The 12,853-nt window shown below is 44.7% G+C and overlaps 1 protein-coding gene across 1 annotated transcript; it reads left to right on the forward strand.

The window, feature by feature from the left end:
• Nucleotides 1–2,679: 2,679 nt before the first annotated feature.
• On the forward strand, nucleotides 2,680–12,575 carry HTR3E (5-hydroxytryptamine receptor 3E). Its single transcript, XM_017865790.1, is given in 10 exon segments — nucleotides 2,680–2,746; nucleotides 5,870–6,033; nucleotides 6,858–6,902; nucleotides 10,078–10,187; nucleotides 10,664–10,833; nucleotides 11,144–11,304; nucleotides 11,641–11,728; nucleotides 11,731–11,844; nucleotides 11,993–12,235; nucleotides 12,331–12,575. Coding segments are annotated over 10 exon segments (1,407 nt in total).
• Nucleotides 12,576–12,853: the final 278 nt, after the last annotated feature.

The following is a 12,853-nucleotide window of genomic DNA, read 5'->3' on the forward strand; positions in this document are numbered from 1 at the left end:
CTGAGCAACAAGAGTGAAACTCCATCTCAAAAAAAAAAAAGATTTAAGTGTAGACCTAAAACAATAAAACTCCTAAAAGAACACATGGGGAAAAGCTTCACAACATTGGATTTAGCAGTGATTTCTTGGATATGACACAAAGGCATAGGCAACAAAAGAAAAAATAGACAAATAGTACTTCATGAAAATATTAAAAATCTATGAATCAAAAGACAATATTAACAGAGGAAAAAAGACAACCCACAAAATGAGAGAAAACATTTGACAATTATATAGCTGATAAGGGATTAATATCCAAACTATACATAGAATTCCTGAAACTCAACAACAAAAAACAACTTGATTTAAAAATGGGTAAAAGGTTAGCCATGGTGGCTCATGCCTGTAATTCCAGTGCTTTGGGAGGCTGAGGCAGGAGGATCACTTGAGGCCAGGAGTTCAACACCAGCCTGAGCAGCATAGCAAGGCCCTGTCTCTAGAAACGATAAAAAATATTAGCCACACATGGTGGCATGCACCTGTAGTCCCAGCTACTTGGGAGGCTGAGGTGGCAGGATTGCCTGAGCCCAGGAATTCAAGGCTACAGTGAGCTATGATCATACCACTGTACTCCAGCCTGGGAGACAGCAAGACCCTGTCTCTAAAAAGAAAACAAAACAAAAGCAAAATTCAATGGACAGATTAGGTGGACAGATTAGACACAGCTGAGGGCCGGGCACGGTGGCTCACGTCTGTAATCCCAGCATGGAGGCTCACAGTTGAGGGCCAGGCATGGTGGGAGACAGTGAAACTCTGTCTCTAAAAAACAAAACAAAACAAAAACAAACAAACAAACAAAAAAAAACTCAGTGGCCAGATTAGATGCACAGATTAGACACAGTTGAGGGTCAGCCACGGTGGCTCACTCCTGTAATCTCAGAACTTTGGGAGGCCGAGGTGGGCAGATCAGCTGAGGTGAGGAGTTCAAGACCACCCTGGCCAACATGGTGAAACCCTGTCTCTACTAAAAATACAAAAAATTAGCTGGGTGTGGTGGCACAAGCCTGTAGTCCCAGCTACTCAGGAGGCCGAGGCAGGAGAATCACTCAAACCAAGGAGGTGGAGGCTGTAGTGAGCCAAGATCACGCCACTGCACTCTAGCCTGGGCAACAGAGTGAGACTCCATCTCAAAACAAAATAAAATATGAAAGGCATCCATACCTGCATTTTGCATTCTTCATATGTAATTACGAAAGACAAATTATGTCATCATCTATTGTAAATAACACTTTTCCCCAGACCTACCATAAAGTTTCTGCGATGTATTGTCTTCCAGTTACAATAAAAATTACTGAGTTGCATCAAAAATAAATTAATTAATAGAATAAAATAAAGTAAACACAGTTGAGGAGAGAATTTTTTTCCTGGAAGCCAGATCTGAAGAAATCATTAGGGACAGAGATAAAGAGGTAGAAAATAGGAAAGAGAGGTGTGCTAGGCAGAATAATGTCCCCCAGAATTTGTCCACATCCTAATCTCTGGAACCTTAGGTTATATGGAAAAGGAGAGTTAAAGTTGCAGATGAAATTAAGGTTGTTAATTAGCTGACTTTGAGATCGGGAGATTATCCTGGATTATTCAAATGAACACAATGCAATCACAAAGGCTCTTATAAGTGGAAGAAGGAGAGAGAAACAAGATGAGATGAGATGACTTGTGAGAAACATTGGCCTGATGTTGCTGGTTTTGAAGACGGAGAAGTAAAAATAATGAACCAAGAAATACAGGCAGTTTAAAAGCTGGAAAAGGCCGGGTGCAATGGCTCACGTCTATAATCCCAGCACTTTGGGAGATCAAGGTTGGAGGATCACTTGAGGCCAGGAGTTGGAGACCAGGCTAGGCAACAAAGTGAGACCTCATTTCTACTTAAAAAAATAAAAAATAAAAAATAGCCAAGCTTGGTGGCTCACACCTGTGAGGTCCCAGCTACTTGGGAGGCTGAGATGGAAAGATCCCTTGAGCCCAGGATGCCAAGGCTGCAGTGAGTTACGATTGCACCGTTTTTTGCCGCCTGGGCGAAAGAGGAAACCCCGCTAAAAAAAAAAAAAAAAAAAAAAATCTGGAAAAGGCAAAGAAATGGATTCTCCTCTAGAGCCTCCAGAAGGAATGCGGTCCTGCTGACACATTCATTTTAGCCCAGTAAGACCCATTTCAAACTTCTGGCCCACAGAACAGTAAAATAACAAATTGTGTTTATTTAAGCCACTGGGTTTGTGATTTGTTACCACAGCAATAAAAGGCATGTAAGATAGAAGGAAACCATTCAACACATGTCTAATAAGAAAAATAGAGGAAGTGAAATATTTATAAATGTCTGAGAATTTTCCAGAATTGAAGAGATGAGTTTTCAGACTGAGGTATCTCACCAAGATCTGCACGCTGATCACATATGAGCTATCTATAACCATATACGTTGTAGTAAAGTATCTAAGACTAAGATAAAGTCTCAAAAGCAGACTGAACCTCAAGCATAGGCAAGAACAAGACAACGAGAACACTCTTTCCAGGAAGGTTACAAATGTCAGTGGTCAACCAATGCTATTAGTATTCAAAGTCGGGCTCTAGGTGTGGCCTGTGCTGCTTTAATCTGGGCATTCCTGGGTCCCAGTACATGTTCAGAGAAGAATTTAGGTAACGAAGATGGAAGGAAGCTGGTTCCACAGGAAAATATTTTCCTTCTACCTCCTTCTCAGTCTTCTGGTTCAAGGTAAGAAAGGAGCAACAATGGGGGAAGGGGGAAGAAGGAGGACCTATTCCTAGTAGAACATTTAGGAACTTTTTTCAAATTTCCACCTCCTAGAGATTGTCTAAGACGGATAGAGTTCTTTCATAGCTACATTACCATAATGCCCACATAGACTTTCCTTTTCTGAAAGACGGAAAATCCCCTTCCAGTTACATGCCACACAAGAGCACTTTTATTTTCTTCTGGAAAATAGAGTTCAACACCAGCAAACTTTATCCATTTGCATATGGATATCCAGTTTTCCCAATACTACTTGAAAAGTCTGTCTTTTCCCCATTGGTACTCTACATGGAAGACAACCATCCACGATTGTCTTCTCTTGTATTTAGCTTCTATATCCATCCGTCTTTCTGTCCACAGGTGTAATTCTTTCTCTCTACAGGTATGAAACCCAAACCATTGTAGCTAAGTGCCCACCTCCTTTAGCCATAATTTCCCCAACCACCTACTGGATCCAAGGGCTCTAGATTAGGTAAGGTGCCAGAAGGCAGCAGGTCAAGGGTGAAAGTAGAATGTGCTTCTCTTCCAGGGAGTCAGTATGGGAGAGAGACAAGAACATGGGATTTGGAGACAGATGGACCTGGGTTTGAATCTTCGTGTCTCACGTTGCTAGTTTTATAAACTTGGATGCACTGCTTAACTTCTCTGAGCTCCAGTTTCCTCATCTGTAAAACAAAACCTACCTTGCAGGGTTGTGAGGATTCAGTAAGAGGAGGAGGGAAGCACAGTGCCTGGAGCTTGGTAAGAGTGCCAATAAATGTCATCTCTCCTCCTTAGATTATTCCATGACTTTGGATAGGGAGGCACAGGAGAGGACTGAACCAGAGGTGAATTTAAAGGCCAGCACAGGGAAGAGACACAAATTGTACACCTGGTCTAGGCAGTGTAAATGGTTATGAAAGCCCCTCTGGGCACTTGCACACAGGGGTTGACAAATGAATATTCACTGTTCTTAGAGTGGTTTAAGAATTTGCCTGGAAAGCACTGTGACGCTGAGAATGGATAAGGCTCAATGTCCTTGGCACAGAGGTTATCAACCATCTCTCTCATTCCAAGTTGTTGCTCCTCCAACACATTTTCACGAGTAGAAAATTTAAAAATGTATTAGTTAGAAGAGGGTAAGACGGGCCAGGTGAGGTGGCTCACACCTGTAATCCCAGCACTTTGGGAGGCTGAGGCAGGTGGATCACCTGAGGTTAGGAGTTCAAGACCAGCCTGGCTAACATGGTGAAACTCCATCTCTACTAAAAATACAAAAACTAGCCTGATGTGGTGGCGATGCCTGTAATCCCAGTTACTTGGGAGGCTGAGGCACAAGAATCGGTTGAACCTGGGAGGCAGAGATTGCAGTGAGCCAAGATCATGCCACTGCACTCCAGCCTGGGCGACAGAGTGAGACTCATCTAAACAAAATTTTAAAAAGAAAAAAAAAAAAAAAAAGCCCACCCACACTTCTAAAAATAGCTATTCGGCTGGGCATGGTGGCTCACACCTATAATTCCAGAACTTTGGGAGGCCCAGGTGGGAGAATCACTTGAGCCCAGGGGTTTCAGACCAGCCTGGGCAACACAGTGAGACCCCCGTCTCTACAAAAAAAAAATGTTTAAAAATTAGCCAAGTGTGGGGGGAGTGCCTGTAGTCACAGTTACTTGGGAGGCTGAGGTGGGAAAATCCCCTAAGCCCAGAGGCTGAGGCTACAGTGATTGTGCCACTGCACTCCAGCCTGGACAGCAGAGTGAGTAGCTGTCTCAAAAAAAAACCCAAAAGCCCCAAACTAAGAAATATGCACAATTATTATATGTTCATTAAAAATAAAATACAACTTTTTTTTTAATGTTACTTTATAAGTTTATTGCAATTGTAACGTCAACACTGGTGAATTGTATTCTACATAAATTATAGATAATAAAATTGTTAAAATGTATCTTGTCATACAGACGCAGATACTTTGAAATATGCTTTCTACCATAGTTAACAGATCATTTCTATCTATATCCAGCACACATAATAGTACAAAAAGTGATAGAGTAGAAAAGTGGAGGCTCTCCCAATAATTTAATAAGTTAGTAATATGGTAAAATTTAAATTAATGGAGATACTATATTAATATAAGCAACTTTAATAATCATAATCTATATCCCACCCCTCATCATAATATAATTCTTAACAAGTATTAGCAAATCAAGTCCATTTCATATAATGTATTCATTAAAGAAGTTAGTTATCCAAAAGTTCTTTTTTTTTTTAGCTTTAAAAGTATTGATTTTATTTTATTCTTTTAATTAATTTATTTATTATACTTTAAGTTCTAGGGTACATGTGCATAACGTGCAGGTTTGTTACATATGTATACTTGTGCCATGTTGGTGTGCTGCACCAAAATACAACTTTTTAAAAGCCTCAAACTAGAATGCTGGTGATAGAGTTGGGTAAAGTCAAGTAAGGAGAAGGAAGGTTGGGGCAGTCAGGGTGAAAACAGGTGTGTTCTCTCGGGGGCCCCGGGACTGTAATCCTATCAGATGACTATCAACGTTCCAGGCTCAGTTTGCATACAGATTTGGGCATGCTTTGCATGGAGACAGAAATATTGGAAAGGAGGTTGGAGCTCTAACTCAGCTTGCCACATTAGCTTCCCGAATTTGCATTCCAGCTCACCCCATCCTCCCAGGCCTCGGAAGGAAAAGCCCAGCGTCTGGACCCCTCTTGGTGATCCCCTCCCCATTCTTCATCTCATGCCTGGGGACATATAGCACAGCAGCAGCAGATAAACCTGGGTTCAGAACAAATCTGGCTTCTGCCTTTGATTGGCTGTCTGACTGTAGGAAGTTACTTCCCTTTATTGCACCTTAGTTAGCTCATTTATTACATGAGGCTAAAGCAGTATCTACCTGATGGGGATTGGGAGGATTAAATGAGGTAATCCATTTTTAAAGGGCTTAGAATATACCTGACACATAGCCAATGCTCAACAAATGTTAGCTCTCATTTTATCACAGGCGACCCCAGGCCCTGCCTTGGGGCCCCTCTCATATAGGGAGCACAGGGTTGCTCTCCTTCATCTCACACATTTGATGTCCACTACAGGAAGGGGCGTTACTTTCACCATCAAATACTCAGGGTTTGGCCAGCACAGGGTGGATCCCACTGCTCTGAATTCAGTGTTTAATAGAAAGGCCTTCCGAACAGTCACCATCAGTGTCCCCACCGGAGTCAACATCTCCTTCACGATGTCTACCATCCCAGATGTAGTGAGTGCTGACCCCTCTAGCCCTCCTTGGTGTCCTTAACCTTTTCCCAGCCCCTGGCAAGGTGGTCCCCCAAAGCCCTTAGCCAGATTTCTGCTTCCTCCACCACTGCTGGATGGCATTTGCCTGGCATGGGGATCTCAAAGAAGCTCTGTCCAGTGCAGCAGGGTGAGGTATAGCAGCACATGGAAGAGAATCTTTTCTTCTCACTCTGGCTACATACCAGTGACCAGGTTCTAATCCCAGAGCTTCTGATTGGATGAAACCCAAGAATCGTTTTTGTTTTGTTTTTGTTTTTTTGAGATGGAGTCTCACTCTTGCCCAGGCTGGAGTGCAACGGCATGATCTTGGCTCACTGCAACCTCCACCTCCTGGGCTCAAGCGATTCTCCTGCCTCAGCCTCCCGAGTAGCTGGGATTTCAGGCATGCATCACAACACCCAGCTAATTTTTGTATTTTGAGTAGAGACAGAGTTTCACCATGTTGGCCAAGCTGCTCTCAAACTCCTGACCTCAAGTGATCTGCCTGTCTCGGCCTCCCAAAGTGCTGGGATTATAGGCATGAGCCACCGCACCCGGCCACATCAATATTTTCAAGCTTTCCGAGTTATTCTCATATACAGCCAAGGTTGAGAGGGACTACTTTACTCCTGCCCTGCTGTGAACTCTCCTGTCCACAGCCTAACACATCTGTTTTGATAGAGCTTTTGTCCTTGATCACATATCCCCTTTACATACCTCGGGAGTTGGTAAACAAGCATGGGAAGTGGGGGAGATGAACAGACTTCTTACTGGCAACACGATGGAAATAGGAAATTCTTTTGGCAGGATGAACAGCTGTACCTCTTGTCATCCTTCCTGTGGCTGGAAATGGTATGGACAACACTTTATTCTCTCCCTACAGTTAACAGTCAAAAAGGATTTTAAACAAAGATATAATAATTATGAATTTTTATGTCGCTAACATTGCTTTGAAACACATGAAGGAGAAACTGAAAAACTGACCATAATGATGAGGGGCTTTAATACACTGCTTTCAAAATCAAGGAGAGGCCAGGCACAGTGGCTCATGCCTGTAATCTCAGAACTTTGGGAGGCCAAGGTAGGTGGGTTGCTTGAGCCCAGGAGTTTGAAGCCAGCCTGGGCAACATGGCAAAACCTCGTCTCTACAAAAAAATACAAAAACTACCTTGGTATGGTGTTTCACACCTGTAGTCCCAGCTACTGGGAAGGCTGAGATGGGAGGATCACTTGAGCCCGGGAGGTCAAGGCTGCAGTGAGCCATAATTGTGCCACTGCTCTGTAGCCTGGGCAACAGAGTGAGACCCTATCTTTAAAAAAAAAAAAAAATGCTCATCATCACTGGCCATCAGAGGAAATGCAAATCAAAACCACAATGAGATACCATCTCACACCAGTTAGAATCGGGCAATCATTCAAAAGTCAGGAAGCAACAGGTGTTGGAGAGGATGTGGAGAAATCAGGAACCCTTTTACACTGTTGGTGGGATTGTAAACTAGTTCAACCATTTTATGGACAGTATGGCGATCCTCAAGGATCTAAACTAGGATGTACCATAGGACCAGCCATTCCATTTACGTATATACCCAAAGGATTATAATCATGCTACTATAAAGACACATCCACACGTATGTTTATTGCAGCCACCTATTCACAATTAGCAAAGACTTGGGAATCAACCCCCAATTCCATCAGTGACAGACTGGATTTAGAAAATGTGGCACCATTATACCACCATGGAATACTATGCAGCCATTTAAACAACGATTGAGTTTGTTCCTTTGTAGGACATGGATGCAGCTGGAAACCATCATTCTTAGCAAACTATCCACAAGAACAGAAAACCAAACCAACCACATGTCTCACTCATAGGTGGTACTGAACAATGAGTCCACTTGGACTCAGGTAAGGGGAACATCACACACCAGGCCTATCATGGGGAGGGGAGGGGAAGGGATTCATTGGAGTTATACCTGATGTAAATGGGACGAGTTGATGGCTGCAGCACCACCACATGGACAAGTTATACATATGTAACAAAACTGCCATTATGCACATGTACCCTAGAACTTTAAAGTATAATAATAATAAAAAAATAAAAATTAAATTAAAATTAAAAAATTAAAAAAAAGGCTTTGGGCACAGTGGCTCACCACCTGTGGGCAGCCTTTTGGAAGGCCGAGGCCGTGGAGATTCACCTGAACTCAGGAGTTCAAGGGGACCACCCGGGCAACATAAGTGAAATACCGTCTCTACTAAAAATTAAACAATATTAGACCAGGCTTGGTGACACTTGGCTGTAGTTCCAGCTCCTCAGGAGGGCTGAGGCACAAAGGAATCACTTGAGCCAGGGAGACAGAGATTGCAGTTGGCCGAGATCACACCGCTCGCTCCAGCTTGGGCTTACAGAGTTGAGACTAGCATCTCAAAAAAAAAAAGAAAGAAAAGAAAACCTTGTTTCTTTTGGGGAATTTAAAATTAAATTTCCAAATATTTGAGGCAAAGGATAAATTAAAGCAATTAAGTAGAAATATGTAAGTAATTAGGAAATGAAATTATAATATGAAAAATCTATGAATGTAATCAAAAGCCATAACCCGTGGAAAATTTATATCTTAATTGCATTGATAAGGAAAACAAGTGTGTGGGGAGGGATGGGTGGAAATAAAAAGTGGAATGAATGAGTTTCCAACCTGAACAGCCTGTTGATGGGCTGGGGCTTGGGTGGTTCACGCCTATAATCCAGCTCTTGGGAGGCCTATGCGGGGTGGATCCACTTGAGGTCAGAGTTCAAAGACCGCCTGGCCAACATGGTGAAACTCCATCTCTCCAAAAAATTATTAAAAAATTAGCTGGGTGTGACCGGGCGCCGGTGGCTCACGCCTTTAATCCCAGCACTTGGGAAGGCCAAGGCGGCAGATCACGAGGTCAGGAATCAAGACTTCATGGCTAACCTACAGTGAAATCCCCATCTCTACTAAAAATACCCAAAAAATTAGCTGGGTGTTGTGGTGGGGCGCCTGTACACCAGCTACTCGGGAGGCTTGAAGGCAGGAGAATGGCGCGAACCTGGGGAGGCGGAGGTTGCAGTGAGCCGGGATCGCGCCACTGCACTCCAGCCTGGGTGACAGAGGGAGACTCCATCTCAAAATAATAATAATAATAATAAAATAAAATAAAATAAATTAGTCAGGTGGTGGCACGCACCTGTAATCCCAGCTACTCAAGAGGCTGAGGCAGGAGAATTGCTTGAACCCAGGAGGCAGAGGTTTTATATCTATATCAGTGAGCTGAGATCATGCCACTGCACTCCAGCCTGGGTGACAGTGCAAGACTCCATCTCACAAAAAAATAATAAAATAAAATAAAATAAAATAAATTAGTCAGGTGGTGGCACGCACCTGTAATCCCAGCTGCTCAAGGGGCTGAGGCAGGAGAATCGCTTGAACCCAGGAGGCAGAGGTTGCTGTGTACCTCTGGCCAACATGGTGAAACTCAAGAGGCTGAGGCAGGAGAATTGCTTGAACCCAGGAGGCAGAGGTTTTATATCTATATCAGTGAGCTGAGATCACGCCACTGCACTTCAGCCTGGGTGACAGAGCGAGACTCCATCTCAAAAAATAAAAATAAAAAAAGAAGAAAAGAAAAGGAAAAAAAAAAAAAAGCCTGCTTGGAGGAAAGGAAGGAAGGAGCTGGAGAAAGATAATACAATCACCTAACCTCACTCTCAAAGTGTGGTTCCCAGACCACCAGCGCTGGCTGATCAAAATTCATGAAGAAATGGTCCTAGGCAGGTTCGATTTTATCTATAATTCTCATTTCTTGAAAAAAAGCAAGTAAATTTAATAAAATATTAACGCCACAAAGTTGGGTTGTAGATACGTAGATGTTTGTCATAATATTTTATATATTTTTCTATATGCTTGAAGTATTTTATAACTTTTTTTAAAAAAGAAGAAATTAAGGGGCAGGAGAAAATAACTCCAATTCATCTCAGGCTCTCAACTCTCCTCCACCTGGGCTCTAGGTTTGGGATAACCCATTTATCAGCTGGAACCCAGAGGAGTGTGAGGGCATCACGAAGATGAGTATGGCAGCCAAGAACCTGTGGCTCCCAGACATTTTCATCGTTGAACTGTGCGTATCAAGGGCTGGTCACGTCCTATCTCCTGGTAGCCATAGAGATCACAGTTCACCACTGGGGCCGCTGTAAGTGCTCTTTAGATGGCTAAGAAACAACCCGAGAGATAAGAGAAACTGGGCCGGGCGCAGTGGCTCATGCCTGCAATCCCAGCACTTTGGGAGGCCAAGATGGGCGGATCACTTGAGTTCAGGAGTTTGAGACCAGCCTGGGCAACATGATGAAACCTCATCTCTTAAAAAAAAAAAAATTAGCCAGGACTGGTGGTGTGCCTATAGTCCCAGCTACTTGGGAGGCTGAGGCTGAGACAGGAAGATCATTTGAGTCCAGGACATGGAAGTTGCAGTGAGCTGAGAGCCTGCCACTGTACTACAGCCTGGGTGACAGAACAAGATCCTGTCTCAAAAAAAAAAAAAAAAAAAGAGAGAGAGAGAAACCGCAGCACCCTCCTCTTGCCTTATCTCTCCTCCAGCATGGATGTGGATAAGACCCCAAAAGGCCTTACAGCATATGTAAGTAATGAAGGTCGCATCAGGTATAAGAAACCCATGAAGGTGGACAGTATCTGTAACCTGGACATTTTCTACTTCCCCTTCGACCAGCAGAACTGCACACTCACCTTCAGCTCATTCCTCTATACAGGTGAGTTGCAGTGGGGTCTCAGGGATGGAGTGAATGAGAGCAGCCAACAAATATAAAGAAACTATGAGTAAATTGTGACCAAGGAGTATGGATAGGGAGAAGAATAAGGCTCTATGGATGCTAAAAGATTTTTCATAAAGGCAGAACCCAAGTCTGTCTTGTTTCTTACCATCCCAAGCTCCTGGCAAGTTTCCTGGCATGTGGGAGGCACTCAAAACTATTTGTTGAAAGAAAGGATGGAAAAAGAGAGCAGTTGAGCCACCAGGAAACTATATCCTTGAAAAATGATTCAGATGGTTCTCATTTTCAGTGGACAGCATGTTGCTGGACATGGAGAAAGAAGTGTGGGAAATAACAGACACATCCTGGGACATCCTTCAGGCCCATGGAGAATGGGAGCTCCTGGGCATCAACAAGGCCACCGCAAAGATGTCCAGGGGAGGCAACCTGTATGATCAGATTGTGTTCTATGTGAGCTTGGAGGCTCTTGCTCTTTCCGTCCTCCCGTGCTTTCACCCTTGCCTAGAATGTCCATCGAATATGCATCTCCCAAGTTTCAGGGTCTCCCAGTGTTACCCTCTCTCCTGGCTTCCCAGCCTCATTCTCCATCCTAAAGCTCAGGGCTCTGGCCTAACTGTCTCTTCCCAGGTTCTATATCAGATTCTAAAGCTGCATTCCACACAGCTCCAGATCCCAGGTGATATTAGGCCAAAGAAAAAGGCAGAGACAGAAACTGTCACTGCCATTCTTGGATTTGAGGGTTTCTCAGACCCCATAACTACTTGCCGCCCTCTTCTACCCCACCAGGTGGCCATCAGGCGCAGGCCCAGCCTCTATGTCATAAACCTCCTCATGCCCAGTGGCTTTCTGGCTGCCATCGATGCCCTCAGCTTCTACTGCCAGTGAAAAGTGGGAAACATGTCCCATTCAAGATAATGCTCCTGCTGGGCTACAACGTCTTCCTGCTCATGATGAATGACTTGCTCCCCACCAGTGGCACCCCCCTCATCGGTATGGATGCTCCTCCCACCTTTTGGAAGAGAAGAGTGGGAACCAACTCAGGAAGGGAGGTATACTGGGAAAAGGAGGCCGTATGCCTGCCAGGGTGGGATTGGAAGAGAAGAAAGAAATTCTAGGTGGTGCCTCTGGCCCTCAGCAGGCCCCCCCTTCCCTCCAAGTGTCTACTTCACCCTGTGCCTCTCCCTGATGGTGGACAGCCTGCTGGAGACCGTCTTCATCACCCACCTGCTGCACGTGGCCACAACCCAGCCCGCACCCCTGCCTCTGTGGCTCCACTCCCTGCTGCTCCACAACACCAGCCCAGGGAGATGCTGTCCCACTGCGCCCCAGAGGGGAAATAAGGGCCTGGGTCTCACCCCCACCCACCTGCCTGGTGAGGGAAGTCACACTTCCCCTTCCCCCACCTCCACTTCTCTGCTCCTGCCTCCTTCCCTGTCTCCCTCCCTGTATAGGTGACATTTGCAGCCCATGGCTGAGTCTGTCTTTCTGTAAGTGTGAAGGAGCCAGAGGTATCAGCAGGGCAGATGCCAGGCCCTGGGAAGGCAGAGCTGACAGGGGGCTCAGAATGGACAAGGGCCCAGTGGGAACATGAGGCCCAGAAGCAGCACTCGGTGGAGCTGTGGGTGCAGTTCAGTCACGTGATGGATGCCCTGCTCTTCCGCCTCTACCTGCTCTTCATGGCCTCCTCCGTCCTCACTGTCATATGCCTCTGGAACACCTAGGCAGGTGCTCAGCTGCAAACTTCAGTCTGGAGCTTCTTTCTCTTGCCTCCAGGGGACAGCCATGTCTCCCCCCTTTCCTGAGTACCAACTATCATATTCCCAAAGATGACTGAGTCTCTGCTGTATTCCATGTATCCCAACCCAGTCCTGCCAATCAATTCCAATCCCAGACATTTCTCCCTGTTCCTGCATTCTGTTGGCTTCCTTCAGTCTTATCATATGGTTCTAGGTCCCCCTTATGTCATCTGCGCAGCAGACTATACCTCTTCTGTCCACTA

The sequence above is a fragment of the Rhinopithecus bieti genome, unplaced genomic scaffold, assembly GCF_001698545.2.
Source record: "Rhinopithecus bieti isolate Rb0 unplaced genomic scaffold, ASM169854v2 scaffold_2432, whole genome shotgun sequence".
NCBI lineage: Eukaryota > Metazoa > Chordata > Mammalia > Primates > Cercopithecidae > Rhinopithecus > Rhinopithecus bieti.